At 46.8% G+C, this 15224-nt stretch overlaps 2 protein-coding genes across 2 annotated transcripts in view; one reads left to right on the top strand and one right to left on the bottom strand.

The window, feature by feature from the left end:
• Positions 1–12629, top strand: part of CCDC78 (coiled-coil domain containing 78) — a 37523-nt gene extending 24894 nt beyond the window's left edge. The window contains 7 exon segments of the mRNA XM_019507603.1: positions 1608–1733; positions 2884–3095; positions 4179–4353; positions 4693–4736; positions 9143–9209; positions 10818–10918; positions 11614–12629. Coding sequence (XP_019363148.1) covers positions 1608–1733; positions 2884–3095; positions 4179–4353; positions 4693–4736; positions 9143–9209; positions 10818–10918; positions 11614–11740 — 852 coding nt within the window. The 3' untranslated portion in view covers positions 11741–12629.
• The window catches only part of FAM173A (family with sequence similarity 173 member A), a 7542-nt gene continuing 4891 nt past the window's right edge, over positions 12574–15224 (bottom strand). Inside the window, exons 4-6 of the mRNA XM_019507606.1 lie at positions 14794–14934; positions 13512–13562; positions 12574–13103 (exon numbers count right to left, since the gene is read on the bottom strand). Coding sequence (XP_019363151.1) covers positions 12903–13103; positions 13512–13562; positions 14794–14934 — 393 coding nt within the window. The 3' untranslated portion in view covers positions 12574–12902. The remainder of the gene's footprint in view (positions 13104–13511; positions 13563–14793; positions 14935–15224) is intronic.

The raw sequence follows: 15224 nt of genomic DNA, 5'->3' as shown, positions 1-15224 counted from the left end.
CTGAATCTCGGTAGGGGAGTCCCAGTCCCTGCACAAGAAAATAGAGGCGAAGAAATTGTTAAAGAGGTCTGCTTTCTCCTTTGGTGCAACCACCAGATTACCAAGCATATCCTGCAGGGGCCCTACATTACCCGGGGTCTCCTTCATTCTCCCTATGTATTTAAAAAAGGACTTTTTGTTATCCTTGATCCTTGATGCTAGCGCTAGTTCCGTATCTGCCTTAGCTTTCCTAACAGCCCCCCTACAGACCCGAGCGGTGGAGGTATACTCCTCTTTGGTGATAGCCCCTCCCTTCCACTGGGTGTACTCCTCCTTTTTGGCAATCAGGCATTCCCGAATGCCCTTGGTGAGCCAGGAGGGGCTTCTGGGCACTCTTGCCCCCTTTGCTTCTTGTTGGGATTGTCACCCCTTGGGCTCTGAGTATCGTCTCCTTAAGAAACGACCACTCATCTTGGGCACCCAGTTCCCCTACTCTCTAGGACAGCAGTGCCTCTCCTACTAATCTCCTCAGCTCATTGAAGTTGGCCCTCTTAAAGTTTAAGGCTACTACTGCCTTGCTGCAGGCCCTTGACACCCTGCGCTGGATGGTGAATCCCAGCAAGCAATGATCGCAATCGCCCAGGTGGTCAAGGACCTGGAGTCCCCTCATCAGGTCGTCGCCTGTGGCCAGGACCAGGTCCAGCAGGGCATTTCCCCTGGTAGGACTGTGCACCTCCTGGGTTAAGTGGAGGTCCTGTATCTCAGCCTCCGTGAGTGGTCGGACCTGGCTGACTGCTCCTTCCAGCAGGTGTCCGGGTAATTTAGATCACCTATGACAACTACATCCCTTGCCTTAAGTAGCTCCTCAAGCTGACCCAAGAATTCATGGTCCAGCTCTTCCCCTTGGTTGGGAGGTTTGTAGTAGACCCCCACTGTTAAGTCCCTTTCCCTATGACCCCCCTGTATCCTGACCCAGAACACTTCAGCCTGCCCCTCCTCTGACCCTATCCTCCTGGTTGAGGATGTGTATTGCTCTTTGACGTAGAGCGCCACACACACCCCTTTCCTCCCTGTTCTATCCCGTCTGTATAGCCTATAGCCCCTAATGTTGACCACCCAGTCATGGGATGAATCCCACCATGTTTCTGTGAGCCCTACTATGTCTGGGTTTGAACTAGCTATCCGGAGGGCGAGTTCCTTCTGCTTATTCCCCATACTATGAGCATTGGTGTAGAGGCATTTAAGGCCTTGAATTGGTGCATATGCTACCCCCCGATTCTCAGGACTGTCTGGACCCCTGCTGCTTACCTGGGTACTCCTTGTGTATGTCACCTGTCTTGGTTGGGAGGTGTCCTGAAGTCCTCCTGTGGCCCCATCCCCTGGCGAAACTAGTTTAAAGCACGCCGCACAAGATCAGCCAACCTGGAAGAGAAGACACACTTGCCTGGGGTGACAGCAGAATCTTCTTTCCCTTTCTGCCGGCTGTTCGTAGTAGCTATGTTTGATTGTGTTGACTATGGGAGAGTACTCTCCTTCCTTTTCCTGGTGAGTGCACTACTCATAGAAGCTCAGCCAGTTGGCAGGAAGTGCCATTCCCCACTGATAATCATCTTCTTCCTGTGCCATAGGTTCTGCTCACCTCTCAGAGTCAGCTTCAGGAGGTGGAGGCAGAGAATTCCCGACTGCAGCTGCAACTGAAAGAGCTGAATGAGGAGTATCGCTCCCGTCTCACTCAGTACATCAAGGACTTAGCGGTGAGGAGCCATGTTGTGCAGGCATCCTTTACTCTTTCCCTTTCCTTTCTCTCTCTGAACTACTGGGTGGTGGAATGTGTTGTATCTGAATTACTCTGGGTCTGTTGGTTGTAGCGGGTACTGAGAATGCTCTCTTCTCTAGGTTTGTGGCGGCCTAACCATGCCCCCAGTGTGGTCTAACTGGTGTTCATTAGTAATTGTATTGGGGTTTTTTATTTATTGTGAATACTTTCTGATTGGCTGCTAATCCCAGTGCCCTAGAAGCCAGTCTCAGCAGGACAGACTGTTAGGGACTCAGTGTGGGGACTGTATTGTCTCTGGTGATTAAATTCTCTATTTGTTCTTTCAAGAAGAAACATTGACATGTTTCATCATCCATGACCCTTGCACATCTTCTGCTGTACCACAGAATCTTGTCATGTGAATGGCTGGAGAGTACTTTAGGAATACATTCAGCAGATCTACAGAGGCATGTAGACACGTCATGTCAGTAGGTCTCCAGAGAATTACTGAAGACTCGGAAGTGTCAGGTGTGGTTCCAGGGTGTAGGACCTGCATTGAATGCTGGTTACATTCAATGGAAGAGCTCATTAAGGAAGATAATCAATAGTTTGGAAGAAATCTATCCTGGCTTAATTACAGGTAGTAACTGAGAGCCTTTGCCAACTGAGCTACTGGTGCAAAGAGGTGGTCAATACAGAGAATACAAAATGGGGATGGATCAGGAAAATAATCAAAGGAATGCTTTGCCAGTATGAGTAGTTTGGTTTAATAAAAAAAGAGGCAATAACAGTGTAGCCTGATGGAGTGAGCACAGGACTAGAAGCCGGAAGCACTGAGATCTATTTCTGGCTCGCTGTGTTTCCACAGGCAAGTCATTTAATGTCTCCTTGCCTTGGTTTTCCTGTCTCTAAAGAAGAGACAATAATTTCTTTGTCTCAGAAGGACATAATGGAGCCCAGTCTGTGTACACTACACTTAAAATGGCTATAAATGCTATGTGGTAAATATGGAGGTATGAATTCTTCTATGTGCCTCCATGCAGAAGAAAAAGTGGCTATCCTAACACATCAGTTATATATCCTTGGGAGTCATTGTCTGGTGTCTCATCAATCTCTTTGTCCTGTTTTTTTTCTCTGTGTGTTTAAAGGAATATGTGGATAGCAAATCAAAGGCTTCCAAGGGGCCTGGCAAAGCACCAGCTGATTATGCCCATATGAAGCGCTTTGTGGACAGCATGCTCAAGGACATTCGGGCCTCCCATAAATCCCGGGAGGAGCAGCTGGCTGGAGCTGCCCGTGGGTACAAAAAGCGCATGCAGAACTTGGTCAAGAAGCATGAAAACCTCTTGATTGCTTACAGGTAGGGCATAGCTAGGTGCAAAAGGGTCCTTCTTGTAGTCTTTCAAGGCTGTCCTTCCTCAAAAGCACCCTGGTAAGAGAATACTGGGCAGAATAGCCTGTGCTCTCTACCTTTGATGTAACAAGAGCACCAAACAGCTAGGGGCTAGTGGTTAGATTAGAGAGTTTGGAGGCTAGAGACTGGTTTCTCTTTGGGTACCTTTTTCTACTTTACAAAGGGAAGGGAGCTGCTGCTCAAGAGCATGCCTCAGCTGTTTTGCTGTGGCTGAAGTCCCCTGAAACAATCACCTAGTGATACAAGTTAACTACCTCAGCCTAACCCCCTCCCTGAGCCAAATGGGTTGGAGCAGTTTTGCTATAGAATCATGCAGCTGGGTAACATATTTCATATCCACCCAGGGCTTACATCTGCCCGTGCCCTGTCGCTTAGCACTCTTGAGTGAGGTGTCTCCAGTGGTGCATCTAAAACGCAGACACTGCTGAAAATTGTAGGCCTTTGCATTTTTGTGCCTTGGTGTCTTCATAGGTGAAATCTCAGCTAAAGACTTGCTACACTTTCTAAACTTCTTGGGGTTCTGCAACCAGAGGGTGCTATATAAATACAATGTTAACTTATGCTACATGTTCCTTCCTTCTAACACCCCTAGCCACACTCTATGGGCTTTGCCAGCCCTAGTGATGGTGCTGAAGGGAGTAGCTGAGGTCCATTGGCTGTTGTGGACTATTATGAGTGCTATTGGACCAGTCCTGGGCATCTCAGTGGTTGGGGTGGCCCCTCGGGGTGTCTGTGTTAGCTGTGAAATCAAAAGTCCTGTTAGCACAGTGCTGTCTGCAAGCTAGTAAGCTCTACTGAGGACGTGGTTTTTGAGTCCAGAGCTGTTGTGCATAGAGTTAGCCTTGAGGCATTTCTGCATGGTGCTGCCTTGCTTTGCCTATGCATACCTTCACTGGCACTGAGTGTGTAGATATCTGTGCACAGTAATTTATGGAGCTGTTACCCCCCCATCACTGTTATTACTAGGTGTTGTTACTTACTGGTGTCCATCAGGTGATGTGCCAGTGACTATTCTGCTGGTTTGTTTAGGATGCAGCGTGAGCAGATCCAGTCTCTTGGCAGCCGTGAGCTAGATCCTGGCCCCCCCGAGTTCCATTTCATCATCACAGACACAGAACTGCTGACAGGCACAATGCAGGAATTAAATAGGCTGCGAGAGGACAAAGAAAAACTGGAGATACAGCTGCATGAACTGCAGGAGAAGGTATGCTCTGCTTTCACTGCTGTGCCCCTATACTTCTGGGGAGATTTTGCTTGAACAGGCAGGTTTGGTTTGATCTCTTGCTTTTCCTACTTGTACCAGAACTTCCTATTGGAATCCAGGATGCTGTACTAGAACACGGCATTACTTGGAGCTTTTTGCATCTCTGTGTAATAGATAGGATGTCCAAGCAGTGCTGTCATGTCCGGCATGGTGGTATCTGGCAGACCATGGTCATTAGCAACTCTGAGAGGTGTCCAGTGTTGGTACCTGAAGAGAAACAGGGACTTTCAAGACTCCATTAAGGCAATGCTCACAAAAACGTTCTACTTTTGTCTGCAGAAAAGACTGAGTGAAACATCTGGCCTAGGGCTATCTCCTCAGCAGTAAGTACTGTCTGTTTACTGGTATTCCCTCAGTATTTCTAATACAAGTCTGAGGCACTTCCTCCTTTCTTCCCCTCCTCCCCCCGACCTTTATTACCCTCTAGCTTCAGCAGTTTCTTCAGCTAGAGTGGGATCATGTTGTACATAGGGCCAGGGCAGGCAGAGCTGATTGAAAAACATTCAAGATCAATAAAACATCAAAGAAAGAGGATACAGCATGAAATGAATTAGTTATGTATTCCTTGATTCAACAAACCTCTTTTCTATGAGTTTAGTTTTAATCATGTCAGTCGGAATAACTTTAAGGGTGCTTAAAGTTCAGATCAAGTGCCCAAGTGCTTTGAGAGAGCAAGGCTTTAGATGGGTAAGTTAAACAAGACAGAGGTAGGATGTTCTTGATTCATTAACCCCAGTGATAGGTGAGCATGCTTGCAGGCTTAGAGAGGATCATGGAGTTGGGCTATTTAGCCCCTGCTGTGACAGGTACCTCCCCTACTTGTCTTCATGGCACTTATTTAACAATAAGAGTCAGTCCTTACTCTTCTCTAACTGCTAAGTTATTCTATTAAGACTTTACAGAGGTCACAGAAAAAGAGAGAGCAAACAAATGCTGGTCCAAATCGGTGAGGACTGAGAATACATTGACTTTTAAAACATAAGCTAATACTCCCCTTTCTGCAGAGTCTACTGTAGGTGTGGGACAGGCAGAGCCCCATGTCCTGAGCACTGAAAGAAGACACTGCCCCCACTTCACTTCACTCAGTCTTTTACACTCAACACAAAGCAGATGTCAGACACTCCTTTGGTAGCATCTGTTCTCTTGGAACAGGTGCAAACAAAGGCAATCGGGGAGTGCAGTGGGGACTCTCTTACTCTGCAGTGCTATTTTTTTCCCTGTAAGTGTTGTTCCTGGTGTCCTACATATTAGTTGCAGACAAACCAGGCCTTCTTGGATCAAGCTGCTTGGGAGGTATGAACAGACAAAACAAAGTTAGAATCATTTTCATCAAAAGACAGGTTTCCACATCTTCAGTATCTTGTCTTCAAACTCTACTGTGGCCAACAGTCCACTGCCCCAAATAGTTCTGTTTCTTAAGAGGAAGTGGTTACATGCGGCAGATCTTAGCCACATTACTATTGCTCATCCAGAAGGTGCCCAGACATTACAGAGATAAGGGTGGCACAAGAACCTGTACAGAACAGATATTTAACGATGATTTGTCCAATTAACAACTTCACATGAATGATGATGTGAGGAGCAGTTATTTTTCAGGAAATCAGGCTGGGGATGAACAACAGAATGTAGTATTATAATTTAAAATCATCTCAAAAACTTAAGTAGGGAGTCAGGAATGTGATGGATTTCAAATGAGACTTCAGGTTTTATGGAGATCCAGATCTGTAAGTCTTTTGAATTAAAGTCACATGCTGAACTGGTAGGCTCCAGTGTGAGACAAATGAGAGATTCCTGCCAGACTCTGTTTCCCCACCACGCTGGGTGCCCTAACACCTGAGTAGAACTCTTTTTTCACTGGGACTCTTTGAGGTATAATGTGTAAAATAACCCAATCTTCATCTTTATGATGAGTTTGGCTAAGTATCTTGTAGATGCCTAGGAATGTATACAGCCACAAAGAACGGATGTCATTATATCTTGATGCTGTTACCCTTGCTATTGCTGCTTATGGATTCATAGTTTGTTAGGGGCTGGAAGGGACCTCACAAGACCACCAGGTCCAGCTCCTCTACACTAGGCAGGAAAGACAACTGGGGTCAGGTGACCCCAGTGAGGTGACCATCCAGTCTCCTCTTGAAGATTTCCAGGGTAGGTGATTACACCACCTCTGGAGGGAGCTTATTCCACAATCTGGACACCGTAACTATGAAGAAGGCTTCCTAGTGTTAAGCCTGAAACGGTCTTCCATGAGTTTGTGGCCATTACACCTGGTTTTCCCCAATGGTGTCCAGTTATTCACCAAGCCCTTGATGTATTCCCCTGATATAGCGGTAAGCTGCTACCAAGTCCCCTCTCAGCCGTCTCTTTTTTAGGCTGAAGAGACCCAAGTCCTGCAGCCTTCCCTTGTATGGCTTGCCTTGCAAGTCTTTAATCATGCGAGTGGCTCTTCTCTGGACTCTCTCAAGCTTTTCCACATCCTCGCTGAAGTGTGGCGCCCAGAACTGGATGCAGTACTCCAGCTGTGGTCTCACCAATGCTGAGTAAAGTGAAAGAATCACTTCCTTGGTTTTGCCTGAGATGCATTGGTTGATGCATGTTTGCCCTGCTGGCTACAGCATCGCACTGACGGCTCATGTTCATACTACGGTCTATTATTACCCCTAGGTCCTTTTCAATTGTGGTACTAGTTAGTTTGACGCCACCGAGCCTGTAAGTATGTTGGGGATTGTTTGTACCCAGTTGGAGCACCTTACACTTCTCAGTGTTGAACTTCGTCTGGTTCTGATCTGCCCAACTTGCCAGCCTGTCTAGGTCTGCCTATTTTCAAGCATGACCATGCTCTCCCATAACTTGGTGTCGTCTGTGAACTTGGCCAGTGAGCTCTTCACCTCTACATCCAAATCATTGATAGAGATGTTGAAAAGCACTGGACCAAGCACAGACCCCTGAGGGACACCACTGGCCACTTTTTGCCAGGACGACACAGATCGGTTCATTAGAAATCTCTGTGTCCTACCCTGCAGCCAGCTTCCTACCCACCTGACTGTTGAGCAGTTAAGCCCGCAATCCTCCAATTTTCCTGTGAGAACATCATGGGATACCAGATCAAAGGCTTTTTGGAAGTCTAGATATACAATGTCAACCTCCTCTCTCTTACCCAGGTTGCAAATTACCTGGTCATAAAAGGAGATGAGACTGGTAAGACAAGACCTGCCCACGATGAAGCCATGCTGGCTGTTGTTCATAATCCTACCTTCTGCAAGCGTATCACACATAGACTCCTTGATGATTTTTTTCAGGGTTTTCCCTAGGATAGAAGTTAGGCTAACTGGCCTCTAGTTGCTTGGGTCGTCTCTCTTCCCCTTGAAGATAGGCACACCTTTACTCTCTTTCAGCCTTCAGGGACCTCCCCCAAGTGCCACAAGTTTTGGAAGAGTTTCATCAGAGGTCCTGAAATGACTTTGGCTAGCTCCTTCACCCTCAGATGAAGTTTATCCAGTCCTGCTGATTTACAAATGTCTCACTTTTCTAATTGATCACACACCAGCTCAACATCAGCAGTAGGAATACGGTCATTCCCACCATGCCCATTCTGAACCTTATCTAGTATGATTTTCCCCGTAGTCTGGTGAAATACTGAAGCAAACTAGTCATTCTGGAGTTCAGTTTTCTCCTGAGTGTCGGTAACCAGCTGTCCTGAGTTGTTAAGAAGTGGCCCCATGCTTTTATTTGTTTTCCTCCTATTCCCTACATACCTAAAGAAGGACTTTTTATTGTCCTTGATTTCTGTTGCTAGTTTAAATTCAGTCACCGCTAGACTAACAATGAATGGTATTAAACCAGAACTGTTTCAGTGAAAGTCATTACTGTATAAATCTATTTACTTTTGGTCAGTTATATTTTGCTATTAATTAATTTCTGGTTCCATTTCATTTACTTAACATGAAAGTACTAACCCCTCTTTTCCACCGATAGATATCTCCTAGTTGTTAAAATAGCCACCAGAGGGAGCTCTTAATAATCCAGTGAAGACCATATGGGCCACACAGTTTGAGCACAATGCATTCCTCAGTTCATACCATTCTCTCTATACAATCGGAATTCCCTGATCATCAGAGGTGACCTATATTTTGCTTATTCAGTCCAAGACAAAATAGGAAGAATTTTCCCACGGTTTGGCTGTACATTTTGCCACAAATAGCCTACCTAACACTGCTTTTTTCTTTCTTTTTTTTTTACACTTCACATTAGAAAGAGGATTTGTGCATAACTATAGAGAATAAAGTGCTTGTTTTTAGCATTTATTTTTCCCTTGGCCTCTGTTTCCTATAAAGTTCAACCCCACAGTGTTAGGATAATGATCATTTCACCACAAAATCCCTTCCAATATATGTACATTAATACTGACCTGTGGTAAATCCAGGTACTTCAGTGGAGATCCAAGGTTAGCAGAAGACTATGGTTCTCTTTACCCAGGCAGGTGATATGACACAGAGATGGGGAATTAGACTGGAAGAGGATCTGAGCTGTATGCTCTCTGAGCTGATGGGAATACAGTAGTGGCAGCCATTGCATCTTACAGTTGGCCTGGTTTCTGCATCTGGGGGAAGTAGTAAGCCATGTTCATCTGAAGTCAAGCTAACTGAAGTTTAGTTAGTCTATGAGGTGTAAATCTACCCTGCCTTCTTACTGTGTCTGGTCATAATTAAAATCTACTGTTCTCTCTTAGCAAGCTAGATGAGGAGGGCTGGGCAGAGATCAGGAAGCAACTCCGGGAGTTCACACACACTACCCAGGTAAGATGCAAGGCAGGCTGAAAATGGGGTTATCCCCAGAAAGACCTTCTGTAGGTCACTGCCACTGTTGGCAGCTATGGTTGTTTCCAGTCCAGATGGTCTTCTACACCTAATGTGTTCTGGGTCAGTTCCCATTTTGGCAGAAGCTGTAGTGAAGCTCCATCAGGAGATAAAACCTGAGGAGTGCCAATGTAGATCACCCCACTCAGAGCCAGCAGCATTTCTACCTCCATATTACCCAGACTTGCCTTGGGCAGGTTGTTGGCATAGTGGTTAATATACCAGTGTTTGGTCTGAACCAGCGGTGAGAAATGCTAGGGAAGGAGGGCTGGGGGAGATACCTGAACACTCTTTTCAAAATGTTGTTGCCTGGTTGATGCAGACACTTTGATTGCTGCCACTTGTGGTTAAGAGGAGCCACTGCTGAATGAATTTTCACTAGTGGTCCAGTTGCCTTGTGTAAATTAGACACACCAAAGCTCAACAACGTTTTGTGGCTGTTTTTTTCTTTCTATCCCAGTCAGGAGAGATCTCACTGTAACAGACTAAGGTCACCTGGTTAGTTAACTATTCAGTATAGTCAAGGCCTGAAGCATGGGGGCAGGGGCAGTGTTCTCTGTTGGATGGAGCACTGGATTGGTTTGTCCCCTGGTTTGCTGGGTGACCCTTAGGTAAGTCCTGATACCTCAGTTTCCCTTTCTGTGAAATGGGGATGGAGACCTCTTTTGTAGCATGTTTTGAGATCAACCATGGAAAATTGGTGCATGAGAGCTATGGATTGTCATCATAGAAAAGGAAAGATCGCTCTAGAAATTGCAACCTTTGTTGCAAGGGGAGGGTGTGACATCTGGCTGTGTACATTCCAGTGCTCTGATTCTGGAAACCACACTATCATTTGCCCCACTTCTCTGCTGGAAGAGTAGGTTGTGGGTCAGAGGTGTATGCATGTGAGTGTACATGATAGGACATACTCACTTGGGTGCATGATATGACATAGAACACAGCCCCACCATGTATTCTGAGGCTGTTTATCCAAAGAGAAGGTTTTGTTTTCAGTGTCTTCCCTCTTTGGCTATCTCAGTGCAGCTGAGGGTCTCCAAGCTAGCTGCACCAGCAGGAAGTCCCGGTTTTCCTTAGCTCTGGGTTCATGTGATTTGATTTTTTTTTTTTTTATTTGGGTGTGTGGATGTTGGTCTGCCCTACAGTGAAAGTGGGCAGCTTATTTAGGTTAAGGCTAAGAAGTTTTCAGCCTGGGGGATAAATGCATGAGAGATGGAGTAGCCTTTGCTTCCATGATCATGGGGAAGGGCATTAACCCCAATATTTTACGGTTAGTGTGGCCAAAATCTGGAACAACTTACCAGGGAAGTGGTCCTCGCCCCTACCTTGGGCAAATTCAAGAGGAGGTTGGATAATCACCTGTCTGGGGTCTTGTGAACCCAGCATTCATTCCTGCCTGTGGCAGCGGGTCAGGCTAGATGATCTGTTCAGGTCCCTCCTGACCCTAGCTACTATGAAACCCCAGGTCAGTGCTTTCTCCACTGCACCCCTTGATTACCACCCCCAACACACACACACGTTTTGTCCCTGTTATTTCTGCCTGCCCAGGAAGAACTGGAGAAAGAGAGAAGCCAGCTGCTTACTCAGGCAATTGTGGCAGAAGAGCAGGTGCTGGAACTTCAGGAGTATGTGGATAAGCATCTTGCAAGGTGAGGTGGAGGGATCTGTTCATGTGCCCTTGTTTCCTATATGAGGTTTATCTTCAGGGCTAAAAAACAGAGAGCACCATGGTACCCACTGCTGTGAGATGCCTGACCTAACTGCTGCCTCCCACAGTGTAGCCCTGCTCAGCTAATGTTGGAGAGAGAATCCAGCTGTGCAAGCATTCTGGCTCTTTCAGGAGCTCAGCATGATGGAGGCAGTTGGCATCTGTCCCTTCCAGTGATATGATGTTTCCCTTCCCTGTATAGTGCATCCTACCCTGATGATGAGGAAGGCTGTGCAGATGAAGGAGGGGGTGAGTCAGCCAAGCATCCAGAAGCCTTCTCTGCTTGCACAGGATCATATATGTTATGTAGCACCCACTGACTTGTTACCCCAAGGGGGCATTTTCACAAGCATTGACAACTAAAAATGCAGGACCTGATTCAGACAAGTCATCCTGCCCTTGCATGTGGCCCAGACATCAGGTCTTGTTGCTGATGGAACTGCTTCGTTGTTTGAAAGCATGTGAAAGGTTGGGTCAAATCTAGAATTGCCATGTCCTGAGCTGTTTCCTCTCCTTGGTTACTGCTTGGGAACTTGAGGGTGTCTCATGTTGGCTTTAAAATCCACTGGTCCCCAGTAGGGCTGTGCCCAGAGCTGAGCTGGAGTTGATGGCACTTTTTCTTTGCCCCCATTGCAGGTACAAGCAGGAGATTCTAAGGTTAAGGAAACTCCTGGGGAGTGATGCACCACGAGCATTCAGTGCTGGAGCTTCTGATATTCCCTTAATGCAGAAACCCAAAAAGACCATCAGCTATGAACTGTAGCTGTTTGCTGGGGCTCCACAAGACAGGGGCCATTAGGTTTTCACAGGTGAGACAAGGATTTTAAACAGTGCCTTTCTGTTGGTCGTGTTTGCTGGGCTACATCCAGAGGTAATATACTGGGACTTACCGTCTTCCTCGTGGGGACCTCTCGGGTAGGGCTAGGATTTGCTGAGAAGGAAACTGAGTTGAGATGACAAATCATATTGAAGCTCTATGTGTTTACTCCCTCCATGCTTTGTTCTGTCCCACTTCTCTCCCTTTACCAGCCCACAAGCATTACCTACTTGTGGGAGTGCTGAGCACCAGAAGAGCACTGGTGCTGTTCCCTTGGACTGGGGCAGAAGACGGGGCTGAAAAGCAAATCCCTCATTCTGCCTTGGAGTTAGAGGTTTGCTTTCCCTTGCCTTAGCAATGCAGCAGGGTGCTGTAATACTACTCCATTCCTCTGAGACCCCACTGATTTAGGGACCTTTTCTCAACTTGAGGGAAAGGCAAGATTCTTGCTAGATTTTGGGCTTAGAAGGGTTAGACCCAGCCAAGGAGCTCAGATATTTTTGTGCAGCGGGGAGACTGAACTCCTTTGCATTCATGCATGGTGGCCCCTGTGGAGAGTGACTAGTCTATAGTGGTGATTAGCATGAGAAGAACCTAGAGGGACTCTATTATCAGAAGAAGAGCCAGAGCTGGAAGACCCACATCCTTGAGCCTCACCCAAAGGGAATTCTCAGTACAGCCTGAGGCAGGAGCGGAGACTGCCTTGCTGGGAACTGCTGTGGTTGTGGTGTGGAGGAAGCAGCCTCCAGCAAAAGTCAGAATGGAGGTTACAGAGCAAGTGGCACCAGGACTTTTATTGTTACAAAGCAAATTACAAATAAAATAACAAAACAAATTAGTTCTTCAAACCAGAAATCAAACAATAATCACCATGGATCCTGTGACAGTTCTTCAGGGATTTCCAGACTGAGTCTCGTGATTCTGGTAAGAGAGAAGGCAGTCCCCCACTCCCTGGTTAGTGAGAGACAAATTCCTGTGTGCACATATGACCCTATTCAGCATATACCCATCATAGGGCTTCTGTGAGACAGTAGTACCAGCAGGCCAAAGTAGCAGTCTCACTCCTACAGCCTCCTGATCCTTTGTTCTATGGCACCCAGGCTTTGCATTAGCTCTGGTTCTTACGCTTGGCTTCTTCAGGGTTGTTATGCTGTGCCTGCCGCACACTCTTCATGTCATAAGCCCAAATTCTGTTCAGCCCCTCCCCAACAATGCTTGTTGGTGTCCAGGCAGCAAAGGGGAAGCGTCCAGCCACCACACGGGCCTCATCTGGGAGTTCTGCGACCAGCTTGGTTGCGAGGATTGGTTGCTGGTAGGGAGGGAGAGGTGCATCACTCACAGTAGCAGACAGCCAGAGTAGTTCAGAAGGAAATAGCACCTATTTTCCCCCATGCAGAGGAATATGTAGAAACTGGCCCTTAGGGTAGCCCCCACTGAGTACAGTGGCAGCAGGTTGTCACAACTATGTGTTCACAGTAGCCTTGCTGTGGCTGACACGCATTACAGCTTGGTGTTTTAGGCTGAAATGTACATAATCTAATGGTATTTTGGTTACTGGTCTGTTATTTTACAGGGCCTTTGCTTTTTTATCAGCCTCAGGATTGTCTCTGCTCAGAAGTATCCTCCCTCACTGGCTTGCCCAACCAAGCAAGAAAATGGGAGCCATTTCGCCTGTCAGTAGCATCCTACAGCAGCCCAGGAGTAAGCTTAGACTTACCACACTGGGAGCCAGGAACACCGTCACATTGTAGCAGTCAGACAGGTTCACCTTCAAACAGACAAAGTCAGCATGAGAGGAGAAACATGAAAGGGACAACGTGTTGAAGTGGGATATAGTGGGTTTTTAGCTCTGTGTGTAAAAGGGGGTAGATCTTTGCTAGTCCATGTACAGGATGTGAAGTCCCAAGAGATTATTAATGGTAACAAAAATCAGAACTGGGGACAGGATTTGTGTGGGCAGTGGAAAGGCTGACAAAACTCTGTTGCTGGGCAAGACGGGATAATTTAAGGTGTAACTAGTAACAATCTTAGGCCCCCCAGAGTTTAGGAATGTGACCCAGCTAGTTTATCCCTACCATCCAGGCTAGTCCTAGATATCCACAGAGGTTCAGCTTTGTTATTTGAGAGGCTCAGTACATGTCCAAAGCAGCAGTTAGATCAGTAATAAAGGAGCCTCTACAGGCTGGGCCTTGTATGGCCCTGAGAAAGAATATGCGAAGGATGGAAGACATAGTTGTGCAAGACACTTTGTAGTAGTGGAAAACTTTCTTTGCCCTTTGTCAGGCTTCCTGTGGAATTTAATGGAGGGCTTCACACCTCAGTTTTTCAGCAACATCTCAGCTATGAGTTAAGGTTATGCAAAGGAGGAAGACATGGATAATCTCAGCCATAAACACTTGAGGAACCCGGAGTAGTAATTTAACATTAGTCATGGAAGAGCATGGCTAATGTGGCTTTCCTCCTTGTTTAAGGTGCTTGCAGCCATGAACAACTGGTGTCTCCCACAACTGGGGGGCACCATGGCAGCAAGTGGGGACCGCCTGCAGCTCTGCCACCAGCAGTGTTGGCAGCAGGAGGGAGGGACATGATGGGCAGTGAGTGGGGACTGCCTGCAGTCATCGGTGGCTGCGTCGGCAGTGAGACGGGGGCAGCAACCACCTGCAGAATCTAGCAATGGCCACCAATCTCAGAGGGGGCACATGCCCTCCCCCCCACGTGTTGCCTATGCTTGCAGTTGCTTAAGGAACTGAGGAGAGTGTCTAGCACGTGAGGAAATACTGGATGATGAAATTAGTACTTGATCCGTAAGGAGCAGGTCTAATAGGGAAAAGAATCCAGCACCTTCCCTCAGTTTGCTTTTGAAGGAAAATGCTGAACTTTTTGCTCCATCCTAGTTAAAGCCCTGATGTCTGGTTTGGCAGTCAGGTCACCTCGCAGCCAATGCATTTTGTGTCATGTTGAGAAAGCAAAAGTCCTGCCTATGTCCCAGAATATGTTACCTTCCACAGATCTTCCCGTTGGTAGGAAACCTTCCCATAATACCCAGCCCTCCAGGCCCGATACTTGGATAGTCCCAACAGCCAGGGGTTGAGTTCATAACCGACAGCTGGTTGGAAACCTTGTTTATAGGCCTCTAGTACCTGGAGAAAGGAATTGCAACTGAAATAAACCTCAATGTTAGATTTTGGCAGTGGTGGCTAATGGTGAATGGGATTAGAGTTGCACTGATACATCAGTCCAATACTCAATCAACACCGATATAAAGAAAATTGACTATATTGGAAATCGGCCTGATGTGGCCAATAATTTGGCTGATAAATGCCCATGTGTGCATGTAGCTGCAGCATAGCACTAAGGTGGTGAGGAGCACAGCCTGGCAGCTTGGAGAGCTGCATGCAGCTGGTAAGTTTGTTGTGGTGAAAGGGGAGGG

This window comes from Gavialis gangeticus, unplaced genomic scaffold (assembly GCF_001723915.1).
Source record: "Gavialis gangeticus isolate Ggan-Ray unplaced genomic scaffold, GavGan_comp1, whole genome shotgun sequence".
Lineage (NCBI taxonomy): Eukaryota > Metazoa > Chordata > Crocodylia > Gavialidae > Gavialis > Gavialis gangeticus.
Note: the sequence above shows the minus strand (reverse complement) of the source record. Positions and strands in the feature narration are given on the sequence as shown.